Source organism: Xiphophorus couchianus, chromosome 6 (assembly GCF_001444195.1).
Source record: "Xiphophorus couchianus chromosome 6, X_couchianus-1.0, whole genome shotgun sequence".
Lineage (NCBI taxonomy): Eukaryota > Metazoa > Chordata > Actinopteri > Cyprinodontiformes > Poeciliidae > Xiphophorus > Xiphophorus couchianus.
The window spans coordinates 20,943,131-20,957,675 of NC_040233.1; the positions used below are offsets into that span (position 1 = coordinate 20,943,131).

The 14,545-nt window shown below is 42.0% G+C and overlaps 1 protein-coding gene across 18 annotated transcripts in view; it reads right to left on the reverse strand.

The window, feature by feature from the left end:
* LOC114147024 (protein tyrosine phosphatase receptor type F) overlaps positions 1–14,545 on the reverse strand; it is a 240,532-nt gene that overhangs the window by 68,760 nt on the left and 157,227 nt on the right. For 12 of the 18 annotated variants that reach the window (XM_028021538.1, XM_028021537.1, XM_028021536.1 and 9 more), the window contains 5 exons: positions 13,625–14,206; positions 12,754–12,887; positions 12,139–12,283; positions 7,549–7,854; positions 6,038–6,231 (listed from right to left, as the gene is read on the reverse strand). In XM_028021538.1, the coding sequence (XP_027877339.1) occupies positions 6,038–6,231; positions 7,549–7,854; positions 12,139–12,283; positions 12,754–12,887; positions 13,625–14,206 (1,361 nt within the window). The remainder of the gene's footprint in view (positions 1–6,037; positions 6,232–7,548; positions 7,855–12,138; positions 12,284–12,753; positions 12,888–13,624; positions 14,207–14,545) is intronic. The other 6 variants (XM_028021552.1, XM_028021548.1, XM_028021554.1 and 3 more) reach the window with 1 other exon arrangement.

Here is a 14,545-nt window from a genome sequence, read left to right on the forward strand (position 1 = left end):
CATTGTTCGCAATGCACTGCCTTGTTTCCCCATTCACCTTTTGAATCCATGGAAATTTAAAGCAACCTCTGTTGGTTATGATGGCTGCCTCATTGTGGACATAAACTATGCAGAGTCTGTGAAGCGTTTCTCTTTCCCCTAACGGAGGCGGAAGGAAGAGCCTTTATTCATTACATTTCAATATATGTTTCCAAAATGTTCTCCCTGCTCGCTGTGCTCGACCGAGTAATTCCCGGGGGGGAAGTGAAAGCCCATTTCGGTGCCGCGGGGCTCCGTCAGCGTCGAGCATGAAATCCTATTACCAGTGCCGCTGTGTTAGCCCTGTGACATCAAACCCCGCTGATGCAGAACGCAACGGCTGGTGTTCACCAGCTCAGTCACTGCAGAGGAGTTCACTGATGGGTGGCCTGGCTGACAACGGGGGCAGGAGAGATGACACTGGTGACACTGATGAGGGACAAAGTAGAGAGGAGAAAACGGGTCGGGGTGGAGGTGAGGATGCGTGGGCGACTATTGTAACAGCACTGGGGGAGAAGTAGCAGAGCAGAGGCAAAAGGAGGAGGGGACTGGTAAGGCCAAAATAGCATCAACACATCCGGAATAAATAACTGTTAAAGGGCCAAACTACCCATTTGTATCACCTAAATTTACAGATACATAATATAGTTTCATGTCTGATTTAATGTATTTGGGTTTAATTAATTGAACTAGAATACATGAGATAAGAAATTTATAGTTTTGCTCTCTCTCGCCCTTTGCAGCCTGAATGAACTGCAATGCCAGTGACATTTTGTTGGAAATACTGATTCTTTTGAATGGTTTTATTATTCACTAATTGCCCAGTCTTCATTGAGTGACAGCTTCCAGACAAAGGACTGTCTGGTATAGTGCAGTCTGGTAGGAAAGAGGTTGGATTTGTGAGTTTTGGATGATTTCAAGGTACATTTCTAGCTGTTTTATATTTCAATTCATCACAACTTTACTGACTAAACTGCCTGGGGTAAAATGTAGAACCTATGCTGTTACATTAATATTACCATATTTCGTAAAGATCAACTCCATCCATCCATCCATTTTCCAACACCCTTGTCCCTAGTGGGGTCGGGAGTGAAGATCAACTCACCAGGATAAAACAGAATAAAGTTTTCACAAAATATATGTAAATTACATTGTATTATGTGATTTTTTTTTACTATTTATGTTTATGAAAATATTTGACTACAGCAGTTTACAGGTACCAAATTGAAGTAGGAAAGGACAAATGTCAAAACAAGGCTACAAAATGCAGATACAAATTGACAAAATGACAATTTGAGCCTTCAAATATATAAATAAAATACAAAAAATACATGAGAACAATATGAAGTAATTTTGAAAAATAGTTTTCTCTTTTGATTTTTATCCAACTTATCTATCTGCCTTGGCTTATCCAAGAGGATCTGGGAGTAAAACACAGACATCCTGCCCCTACCTCTTTTTAAGGGATTCCAAGGTTATCCCAGCCCAGAAAAAATATATAGTTCTGTGAGGCCTATCCCACAGGAACATGCCTGAAGGATCTCCTTAGGGAGCTACTGTAATTCCATATTAACCTCTCTTTAAGGCACATCCCAGCCACCCCTCAGAGGGACCTACCTACCTACAGTCCCTTGTAGCCAAAATCAAGACACAGAACTTTTGTGTATTTCTTGAAAAACTCTGAGTCATTAACCATCAAGTTTTTGTAAACTAAAGCGAACAACTCATAAAGTTTACTCAGTAGAAATTTAAAGTTCTTGTTTTTCCCAACTTTAACAATAACACACCAGTGAGTCATAAACTGCAGAGACAATGATCATAATTCATATAAAAGACTAAATAGTCTCCACCCGGTTCTCAGCGGATGGTTTTTATTACCAAACTGTTAAGAGACATAAGAGCTAAGTCTGGTTGATGTCCCGGTTGTATCGAGCCCAAACACATGGCACATCAAAATCTGCATCCCTGTGCTCCCCTGACATAGCGGGGCACTAAAAGTAGCATTTAAGAGCAGCTGCTGCTTAACTCCACATCTAACAATTTGCGATGTTCCTAATTGCTTAATTTGTTTGCCGTCAATTCAGCTCAGTATGTCAACAGAACAGCAAACACATTAAGGTTCACAAGTTCCTATTGCATCTTGGGCTTAATCCCCTTTCAGCTGCAACTGCTTTTGCTTTCTGCCTAAATCCACAGGAGAATTATAAATTATCCTCCATTTATATTTTGAATACCAACGCAAGCTGAAAACACATCACTGCTGATAAGCGTCGTTTGTGGAAACGGAGCGGTATAATTTGCAGGCGGGTGAATGCAAATGTGATGACATGGGCTGAGATGTGTGGCTATAAAAATGGGAACGAGGAGAGAACGAGTGATGTGGAAGAGAAGGAGCTGTCATGATTGATGGAGTGAAACGAGCTGAGGTGTTTCTTTTCTCCTGTCCCCCCTCCTCCCATCCAAACCCAACCACCAATTTCCATTCAACTCCAGTCTGGGGCAGCGAAGGCCGTAGAGGCAGTGAAGCATCACCTCGCTCGCATAAACTACAAAAATGCATGAGTGGTCAAACCAAATGAACCTGGAAAGTGGTGCTGAATGGAGGCAAACTCGGGCAGAAAGGGAAACTTGGGTGGAAGAATGGAGTGACGCTAAAGGCTTCAAATATTCAACCATTTCCAGTGAAATTTCCTGTATGTTGTATGTGAGAATGAGCCTGGATGTAGCTGCGAGGGCACTACAATGGAGCTGGCGTTGGGTTGCCAGCTCAGGTTTGGGTCACTCCTCCAACAGGAGAGCGGCTGCAAAGGGTTGATAACATCATACTGTTAACTTGGCCTTTGGTTTAAATTTAGCAGGGAAATGAGGGCGATGTGTGGGCTTCCTGCTTGAAAAGAAAAGAAGCGCTTAAAGCGCCCACGCTCAGGCGAGCTCTCCCAGCGTTTCAGCTAACCCTGAGAAAGGCTAAAAAGGATCCAGAAACATGGAGACAAAGAGAAGGGCCGAGCAGGGGGAGGTGGTAGTGGTGGTGACAGGATCTGCAATTCAATCACATGGCTTAAGGTTGTGATTGAAGTCTGAGGTGAGGTTGCGGTATGCTTTCAGAGACCTGGAAAATGTGGTATTTGCTTTTCCTCCTGGCAGGCTCGCTGTGCATCAAATCCAGGTGAAAGGGCGGCTATAAAACTGATTTCACAAGACATTAAGGGAATTTCTTTGGAGAAACACTTTGGGATGTGCCAACAGATAGGAAAATTGTTTTCTTCCATTGATTCATCATCAATTACAGGTGTGCGTTTGCAGGATTTGTATGACTCTCAGGATGAGTCACGAACTCTTTCCGACCAGCTGGAACGCCTACTACAGGGCTGATCTTTGCAGGAAGCATGCTGGCTCATGTTATCTATGTTGTTGAGGTACGAAAACGGGAAAATGTGTGAAAAGGGAGGGATTGTTTTAAAACCAGTTGAACGATAAAGGATAAGAGACTGTTGTCTGACTGTGTGGTCTTCTAATGACGTCCGGGCAAGTCCTTGCAGGTTGACTACTCAATGATGAGTCTGTTGAGATGACTCAACCAAGGGTAGCCGACCTGCACGCGAGGACCTGGTAATTACTCAACCAACTTTCATGCAGAACAGGGGTAAAAGGAGGCCAAACTTGGAAAAGAAAGGAGAAAAATGAAGAAAACTCCAAGGTCTGCCACTGAGGGGGCAGATAAAGGTGTCCCAAGCAAGAGACTGGAACACGTGAGCTATAAAGTGCGCCAAATTACAGCGAGCTTTCATATTTATTGTATGCCCCAAATGAGACATGGCAGGGAGTATTGTTTGCATAACAAGTAGGGTCATGTTCAGTTCAGTTTTCACAACACAAAACAAATTCATGCGGAACGTGCTGCCACGGAGAAAAACACTCTAAAGAAGATGAGCAACCACCACCATGTTTTTCCCAGTTTCCATACCAAACGGAGCTGTCCCGGCTGTCGAGCACTCCCCTACACACAGTCAGATAACAATGAAGTGTCAGCAGCAGCTGCCAGAAACAACTGCTCTTAAACAAAGGCTGCGCTGTTTGGGAGATCAGGGCTCACTTTTTGACCAGGTGTAGAGACACGGACAATATGTTGTGTGCCAGTCAGGTTTTTATCCACATATTCTCTGCTATCTCCAGTCAAACCTAATGGGTTTAATTTCACTGTGTGAAAACTATAGAAAATCTGTTTGCACAAGATTGAAATCCAAAGGGTCTGCATTAGCCTGATTACAACAGTCCTGTGGTGAAATTAAATGTTTCTAAAAATGAATAAAAGTTATCAGAATTGAGTAAAGACCGTAACAGTCATTTCCTTTGCAGACAGAGAGCTTATTTTTAGCTTTGCGTACACTTTTGGCTTTTCTTACCCAAAGAAAGTACCACTCGTCTTGCGCTTCTTTGCTTAGCTCTTTATACTTTTAGGCACAGGGTACTAACTGAGCTACTGCTGACATGAACTTTGAATACTCTTTTTGTTTTAACATTTTTCTTTTCTGCAGAAATAACCTCTGGCTCAGAGTTGGGTTTAACCATATCCCATTCTTGGACTCAATGGATGATGGGGCTATTGTGACCATTACTTTTGTGTACTCTATTTTTAAGTACCATATATAGTACTAGTGGACTACTGTTATTGTGTCTAGCTGATTCTTTATCTTGTCAAAAAGAGTGACTGAGATTTTGACACTGAAACAGCATAATCTTTGTTTGTACAAAGAAAGTATCCCTGGCCAGGTACCTTTGTGTTTAGTTGTGTCTCTTTCCTCAATGTAGCAAATAACGGAGGTCTTGCTTCCATTAACTTTGCACAGCCTTTGTTTTTCTTTCCCATAGAAAGCGAAAACAAGGTTAAATGTGTGCTGTTCTGCTAAATAAAAACACTGAGTTACTGCAAACTGGTGTCAAGAACAAACACCAGTAGAGAGGATAACTTCCCATTTATCTGTGTATTTTAATTTTTATTTAATGGCACCTCATACTGAACCAGGCTTGTCTGGTGCTTTCTTCCCTTTAAGAAGGCAGCATTTTCCTTTCCACTGTCTCCAAATGCTTGATCTGGTTGAAGAATTGCTGCAAGGTATTAGTTTTTTGTCATTAAATGACCACTTGAATTTGATTGTGTTGTGTTATGCTACTATTTGGATCGAATGGAACTTCAAATAATTGGTCCTGAATCTGACAATAAAATTTAAGACTGCATGGGAATCAACTGTATTGAATATATTGGGCTAAATATATTTTAACAGATTAAATAGATCAAGTTGTATTGAATAGGTTGGTGTGAAAGCAGTGGATACTAATATTAATCACATGCTTCTGTTAAAGGCGACAGAAGGTTAAAGTACATAAACACTAATATTATGACTAACAAACAACCAGCAGGAGGTTTATAAGCGGGTTTCTTTTATTTGCAAATTCAGGAGGCTGAGAGTTGGGTTTTCATGGCTTAAGGATATTCATGAATCTCTGAGACCCATTTAAGGATTACAATCTCATCCATCTCATGGTGTTGCGCGGCTTTGGGCGATTCAGTGCACTTTGCATTACCGTGTAAAGGGGCAGTGTCAGGGAAATAACTTTAATTTATAAACATGGTAACAAGGCAGTGCATATGTATTGGTGTTAAAACCGCAAGGGGGGCTGCATTGATTTCACTAAGCCACATCCTGATGTTACGAACAGAAAATATATCCAACAGCTATTACTGTAGAATTTAAGTGGATTTCATTCTGACAGCTAATCCAAAGCTGTGGGAGCTGGGTACCAATTTAGAGTCAAATGTCACATGTGGAAAAAGATTACGAGAACCGAAAAAAGGGAGGATACTGCAGTCGACAGAAAGAAACTTCAATGTGTCTCGCCCGGTGTAGGAGAAGCAAAGTGTGAAGAGGAGAGGACAGTAGAGAGACAGAGTCATGAAATGTGGACAGGAGAGTCAAGAAGGGACAAAGAAAAGCTGCACTAGAAAAAAACTATCCATTACCTGCGCCTCTGGCAAAGCAACATCCATGATGTTCGGCTGCCCTCGTGGTTCGCCGTTTTCTAGTCGGGAAAAGATGACTTGGTAGCCCCTGATTTGTCCATGCTGCTTCACCTGTATAGGAGGCTTCCAAGTAACGCGGATGGCGGTGGAGTTTATGGCCTCAACCTCCAGCTTCTTGGGAGGGGCTCCGGGCACTGCAAACCAAACATTGAGGGAGGGAAGTGCAAAACAGTGACATGAAGAGATTAAAGACACCAGGAAGGAAAAGAGATATCACAGTCAAAATATATGTTCCAGTGGTGATCTTCCACACAAATCACAGGCGGAGTCCGTCAAGGCCCTGTTCTTAGTCCAATTTTTATTCAACTTTTCAGTTTAAAGTGTACATAATATGTCTTACGGTTTGTATGCTGATGACACACAACTTTATAATCCAGCATAACCACAGCAAATTACAGTTATTGAATAATGTCAAACTGAAGGGCTGTGGGCCAAATCCAGCCCACTATAACTACTTAAATATAACTAGATAACAGTGAAATATTTCATCAGTCAAATCAAATTAGTTTTTTTCCGTGAGTGCCAAATTATTTCAATGTTAAAGGATCCTAAAATTTTACTTCTAGAAGTACAAGTCAAATTCAGAGAAAGCTATATTTTAACAAAATTAGTAGGCAATATATTCTGCCACAACCAGACATTTATGATCTTGACGTAGCCAAAAATGAAAAGGATTTTGACACATTTGTTGTACATGATGTAAATGAGTGAAAGGGTCAGAATTTCCTCTAACTTCATGGGGAAAAAAGCTTTGTTTAAGCCAAAATATGTGCAGAAATTGTTGACACTTAAAGGCTGAAATCATTAGTAGTTACTGCTTTTATCCCATAAACATCATCGGTTATACTTTTTGCTATTATTCATTTAACAAATTCCTCCTTTTTCTTCTCTTACTTGGGTTATCTTGTCTTGACAAACCAAAAAACTATCAGAAATAACTTTGAGTGATATTAGAAACAGTTATAAATCTAATCACTCACTTCAGATGTTCTAAGGCTCCTGCTTCCCCCAAAACACCACATACCCAACAGCATGTAGTCTAGTCATGTCTGTAGTGCCCTTAATTCCAGTAAGAAATTAGCCGTGTTGCAGCAAACTTCAAACACATTAATTATAGACGACTCTCTCTTAGGAGAAGCCACCCTCTATCACACTGCAAACAAAATGAGAAACGTGTTGGAAAAAAAAAAGAGAGAGAGAGAAGAGTGATAGAAAAGAGAGGCGAGATCAGTTCCACTTCTGTTCTTTAGTGTGGGGAGAAAAAGACAGTATTCACACAGCACAAGCAGAGGAAAGTGACACAGCACTGAACCCCAGGGAGTGATGAGCTTCAAGATGGAGACAGGAGGAAAAAGACGGTGATCCCAATCAGCTACCACCGCCAACGAGCAAGAGGAGGGTGAAGGAAATCAATGACAGGCTGCTTCAAGCGAGCGACACAGAAAACCTACCATCCTCCTTGGTTCTCATCTTGACCGGGGCACTTTCAGGGCCTGGGCCCACATCAGTGTGCGCCCTCACCCACACCTCATACTCAGTCCACTTCTCCAGGTCTACCAGCACATAGCTGGTGGCGTCCGCACCGATGTCGGACACATCGCGCCGCTCCGTGTTCTCTCCCGCCGGAGCCTGGTAGCTGACTGTGTAGCGCACGATGGCACCGTGGCGGCTGTCGGCAGGCGGCGCCACCCAACTCACCTTGAGGCTTGTGGAGGTCAGGCTGACCACGTGAACTTCCTGAGGTGGAGCGGAGGGAGCTGCAGGGGGGGGAGCAAAACCACACGAAGGAAGGCCACGGATCAAGCAAACAAAAAATAAACTAAAAATGCACACAAAACATGACAAAACTAAGGAAGCTTTTTGCTGAGTATTCAACTTGAATCATTTGCATTTCCATTCTGAAAAATGCTAAATTGTGTTAATCATATAATATATAATGTAGGAAATCTATATATCAGTTTGAAGAGATGTAGGTGTAATGTTTATTTATGACTGTTAATGTGCATTCTCACTCCTGCACTCTTCCAAAACACAAAATTGCTCAAGTTTGAATGCAAAAAGCTTCCATACTAAACAGGATGCTACCTCCAGACTGAGAGATTTGGATGCAAAGAAAACCTTATCGGTCCAAAGCTTAAGCCGTGTTTGGTGCCACGTTTATGCAGGAGGCAATGAAATCACAGGGTGAGGCGGACAGAATATAAGATGTGCCAAAAAGTTTACATGGCCGTGTGTTTTATGAAGACGTAATTTGTCCCTAACCGCCCCCCGTGCTGCCTCTTGCAGCGCGCGGTGGGAGCAATAAACGGGCCACGGATGTGTGAGATTGTGAACAAGTGCGTGACTTTGTGGACTGGTGTTAACACAGTGATGCAGAAGCTCTGGGCTTCGTTAGAGAGCTTGGCTGCAGCTGAGATGGGCAGTTAAAGACAGCATACGGCCTTGGCTTTTACGATCAATAACACTTAAGATGGCTTCGGCTAACATCTGGTTTGTTACCACTGCAATTTCTGCAGATAAAAAAGGAAATACTGAAGTATAATCCACTATATGATGCTCTGTCATTAACCCACAGATAAACAACTGAACTAAAAGTTAAGTAACTACATTATTAAGGTGTAAAAACTGCACATTTTTACCACTGGAACTGTTACTCATTTTATAATAAACTTGAATGTATTTAGTTTGATTTTCTGTAATAGATCGACAAATAGAAATGTAGAAGAAGTTTCTCTTCTCCCTATAGACAATACTGCACTTTATTGCTAATATACAAAAATCCCACAGCATAATGCTACTACGACCATGTTTGGGCAAATCAAACATGTGGGAGATGGCACAACATGAACACATTATTTTCACTGTGAAACACAGTGGAGGCAGCATCATTGTGTGGGGATACAAAAATAAAAAGTGTGAAAAAGTTCGGGTGGTACGTATTTTAAAATCTTACATTTTAAAGTCCTCCTCACTCTGAGTTAATATTCAACTTCAACAAAATGAAAATAACCAAAATTATCTAAATACATTTATACTTCAGCAGATTAATAATCTGCTGAAGTATAAATGTTTAAACTCTCGAGTCTGGAGGAAAAAAACAAACCAGACACTTTCAAGAAGCAGAACAAAACTGAAAATAAAATACGACAGCATTCAAATATTTCATGCAGCTAAATGTATCATGAATGTTCAACTTGATAAAAATAAGATCTTTAAACAAAATAGGAGCTTTTTTTTGTTCAAGCATGCAGATGAAATCTAACAAACCAATGCCAACACACAAAACTTCACCTTTAAAAATAAAATAAATCATAAACAGATGTGCAGGTGTGTCTGATCCACAAGTGAGAGAGCAGAAGATCTACAAAGACTTTGCAGCAACTTGTGAATTGAGGAAAAAAAGTGGCAGACTGATGATTCTGCTATTGAGCTCCAGATCAAAAATCAGGAAGATCAAAGTGAAGGTGGACCTGGGGAGGACAACACCAAAGGGAAACAGAGAAAACTTGCAATTATGGCGACTGACTGCAACTCAAATCGAGATATATTTAAACTTTCAGCAATCAGAATTTGATCTGCTTTTAAAACAAATCAAGTGCGAATATTTGTTCACCATTTTTCCCCAACATTAATGGTGTAAACAAAACTCAAACAACCTACACACTCAGCATCAACCTTTGTACATGAACTGCTGGAAAAATCCTCGGCTTTAATTTTTGGCAAAGCGAGAAAATCTGAACATTCACCGCACCTCGACCTATTGATTTTCACCCATCTTAATCACTCGCACATCAATGCCTTCCCATTCAATTTTAGGTCAAGTATCTTGCAGCAGTGTCAAGCCCTCAGCTGAGCTTGGTGAAGCACAGAAATAAAAGGTAAATGGAGCTTACTTCTGATGCTTGCTCTGACTCCTAAAAAATAGTGCTGAACATTGAAATGCAGCCCTGGAGAAAGGAATAATTTCGAACCGCCTGTTCACTGCAGAACCTTCCCAAGGCTGCTGGCAGGCGTTGAATCGCACCACAGCATGCAACTCAGATTTGTTTCTCTGAGTTTTGTGGACTCGCTGTTATTCTGATTCTGTTTGTTTAATTATCATGCCTCAACAACAAGATTTAAGCATGATTTTGGTAAAACTTAACTCATTTATTAGCTTATTTCCATTAAAATTTACACATTAGAATTTCTAACTGCTGTGAAAATTCGTTATGTTATGTTTTTTGGCCAGACTTTAATGTTTTAAAAAAATCTAATTTCAATGAAATAGAACAAATACAAAATGCAGCTTGCAAGTCGCTTTTTTTTTTTTTTTTTTTAGAAATGTGAGATCTTTGCAGTGGTGAAGGAGCTCCTGTCTCTTTCTTTTGGCTCATTGTTTCTCATTGTTGAATCACGAAGACTGGATCTAACTGAGATGAGGGAGGCCCTGCTGTGCTTTAGATGTTGTTCTGGGATCTTTTATGAGCTTCTTGAGGAGACTACGATGCACTTTTATCGTAAATTTAGTAGACCGGCCACTCCTGGGAAGGTTCACCACCATTTCATGGTTCACTGAAGTCACAAAGCATTAGAAACGGCTTTGTGGCCCTTCCCAGATAGATGCTGTTAACTTTCTTTTCTTTTTCTTCAGTTTTTTTTTATCGGTTTGAGATTTGTAGTTCTCTTTTGAGGTATTTAAGCCTACTTTGTGTTGGAGTCAAATGTCACATGTCAGACAGCAATCATCCCTGTGTATGTGAGTGAAATCCAACCAAAAAAATTAATCTAATCACAATTTATGTATGAATGAACAAAGGTGTGGGGAAAGCTTTCCTCAGAAACTGCTTTTTGTATTTACTCTGGTCATCTTTATTTGATGTTATTTGTTTGATGATCTGAGATATTTAGGTATGACAAAAAAAAAGCAAAAAGGAAATCTGCAATGTAATCCAGTTACTGTACTCTACAGATGTATAAGATCCTTCAAACCAAACAGCGACTCTAAACGTGGGCACCGGTGCGAATGCACACAAATCAGCTGCCGCTAATTGACACCAACTTCATGATTAACTTTTATTAATCACCACAATTTGATCACGTTCCACAATTAAACAGGTCCGCTTTTGTGTTTGTTTGCTTCCCGGAAGCCGGAGTCTTTGCTCGGACGGCCTTCGTCTTTTGTGAAGAAACAAGCTCCACATTGTAGCATCTCTGTGTTTGTTTCCATTGTTCCACCTCCAACAGAGCGACGTGTCCTCGTTCCGGTCCATCACACTCAGTCAGCTTTTGGAACCACCTCATATGACTCTAAAATGTCCTCTAGTCAGTTTGTTCAGTATCTTACTGAAGCATTTAAAAAACTTTGCAAATGTTTCTCCATTACAAGCCTTTCATGAGAATTTCATGTTAAAGGACGCAAAATAGTGCATCATTTTGAAGTGGAAGCAAAATTACATCTAGTTGGCAACTGTTTTTTTTTTAACAAATAAAAGTCTAAAAGTGTGGTGTCCCTCAGTAGTGAAGGTGTGGTGAAGCAACCCTTCCGGGTGAGGTGGCACAAGCATTGTGCCTACACAGCAAATAAAAAAATAAAATCAAACGAGTGACATTTTGAATGCTGGCACTGTAAAAGCACATAATGATATGAGGCAAGGCAACACAGCACAGCTCACAAATGTGGGAACAAGACACATTAAACGTACCTTTGACACAGGGCCTGCCCTCTGCTAGACGGACAGGGGGGTTAGTGCTGGTGACAGAGGGGAGGTGGTGGAAGCGGGGAAGCTGACCGGGATGGCTGCTCTGTCAGCATTATGTGCTGCTCTCAGATTGATTTGACATTCAAGTTGCTCACACTCTCTGTTTTAAGGTCTATAAAACTCACATTTTGCCCCTCACTCTCTCTCTCTCTCTCTCTGTGTTTCACTCACTGAGGGGAACGACCTGAACCTGCTTCAGCCGCCTGGAGGTGACTCTCTGAAATCACTGGGTTAGTGGCTAACAAGCAGAAAAGACAGAGGACAGAGGCAGCGCTGGGGAAAGAAAAATGGAGCACTTACTGGACTGAGCAGTGCGGGCTTGGATGGGCTGGGTGTAGACACCCAAACCCATTTCAGAGCGGGCTGCCAAGGAGAAATAGTACATGGTGTCAGGCTTTAAACCATCCACAGAGTGGGAGCCCACCGGGCCGAAGGTCACGTGTTTCTGGAGAGAAAAATAATAAAAAAAAGAAAACAACAATCAGTGGTGTTGCCCGAGTTAGTTCATGTGCTCTACAATAACAAAATGATACAATCTTCAACTGCACTGCAAACAGTCATACATGACTGCCAAAGGGAGCAAAAGCAGCTTGTTCCAAAAACAAGTTGGCCTCCAGCTTCCAACTGGTTCGGTCCACCAGAGTTCCAACAAACGGCCACAGCAGAAGAGAGTAACAGAGCAGATTGTGTCCACACTAGGTTTTTCTCATCAGCTGGGGAGCCGACTACATTACTACAATAACACAGCCACCTCACTCAGAGGGGTTGCATCATGAAGAGTAAGAGTCGTCTGCAGTTTCACTGTGGAAAACGAGACAAATTCAGCAGCAGACGGAGAGAGCGATAGGGCGAGCTGCTGTGCAGGAGAGATAATTTCGACATGAAGCGGTCTGAACGTCGTGTTCTGATGCTAACCTTGCTGTCTGAGCCGGCCTCCCAGTACTGCAGCTCGTACTTGGTGATTTGGTCCTGCACAGGCCACAGCCACGTCAGCGAGATCCGGGTGTCGAGCTCGGCTTCGGCCTCGAAACTGGACGGCTGCGCGGGAACTGGCGCAGGGAGAACACGGGTTAAAGCATGGAGGCAAACAGGCTTACAAAAGGTTTCATTTTGTCACATGGAACATTAATTTTTAATGCATTTCACAGGGAATTTATGTAACGCACAAGTACAATCAGTGCTAAATCTTGAATGGCAAAGAATAATTAAATATAGTGCTGAAACGATTCATCAGATTAATTGTGATTAATTATTTTGTTAAATAATCATTAACTAATGTGTTAGTCGTTAATTGTAGTGTACAGATTCAAAAAAGGCTAATTTGCCAAAAGAACAACATATTCAAGGGAGTAGTTAACTGTGCAATTAATTCATTGATGATTATTTCAGGAATCGATTCATCATGATGAATCTGATTAATTGTTTCAGCCCCATCCCAGGTTTTATTTAGGGACAACAGAATAAAGTGGGGCTCAGCTTGAATACACACCAAAAAAAGAAGAATTGTTTTAATTCTACATAATAATTAAGTGTCTATGTTAGTCTATCACATGAAATCCCAATGAAGTTGGACTAAGACTGAATGTGAAATAGTACCAGATAAAGCACTGCAATAAGAAAGAACATCAAGTTAAATATCTCTGCTGAATGATTTTATCTCAAACACATACGTGTGTTTATGAGCTGTTGCGCAAACAGTCAGATTAAATGCCTTCCTCTAACAATGCATTCCTACTTCTTACACACATGAAGAACTCCAGAGCCTCTCAGAGTGGCTGCTGCTCACCTCCCTGCTGTGTTTTGACTTGCAGGATGTCAGAGGGTGGTCCGTCACCTACGGAGGTGAAGCCCAGCACCCTGAGGCTGTAGGTGATGTCAGGCGTCAGGCCAGAGATGGTTGTCAGGCTGCTGTCGTCCGTGTTGTGCTTCTGCCAGGCGCTGAGCGGGGCCGTCATGTCGGAGCTGTAGTAAACCCGGTAGCCTCTTATCTGTCCGTTGGGCTCCTCTGGCGGCTCCCACTGGACCAGCATGGTGCTGGCGCTCAGCATGCGAGCCTGAACGTGGAGGGGCGGCGACGAGGGCGCCTGCTCGCCGGTGCGCGTCTCCACAGGGTCGCTGGGCGGCCCGCGGCCGATGTTGTTGATGGCCATGACGCGGAACTCGTACTCAGAGTACGGGCTGAGTCCACCGATGCTGTAGCGCGTGGTTGCCACACCCTCCACCTCCTGGAAGCCGTTGTCCGACGACTTGGCTCGGTATTGGATCATGTAGTAGGAAACGGGTTCTGGGTTTCCGGAGTCCCACGTTAGCGTCACGCTGGTGGCGGTGGTCTCCGTCACAGTCAGGGAGGTCGGGGGTTTCGGTAAGGCTGATGACGGAGAAACAAATCATCAGCTTTGACTTTTTTTGTTTTGCCATCAAGCTGATGCCTGTCGCAATATGTAACAAATCGATTAATCACATGATAAAAAGAAACTGGACAATTTTCATTTTTCAAGTCTTTCTCTCTAGATGACAAAAGGCCCACTGGATGCATTTATCTCAACCAGCCTTTATTTTGAAAGCCAGTTTTACATCTGTATTAATTTTATTTGTTGCTTGCAAAATGGGATATGATCAGTTTTGCAATAAATAAATTGCTTATTTATTTTGAATATTTAAAATGTCTTCTAGTTCCAGTGTTTAATGTTCCTTAAAATTAAAGTTT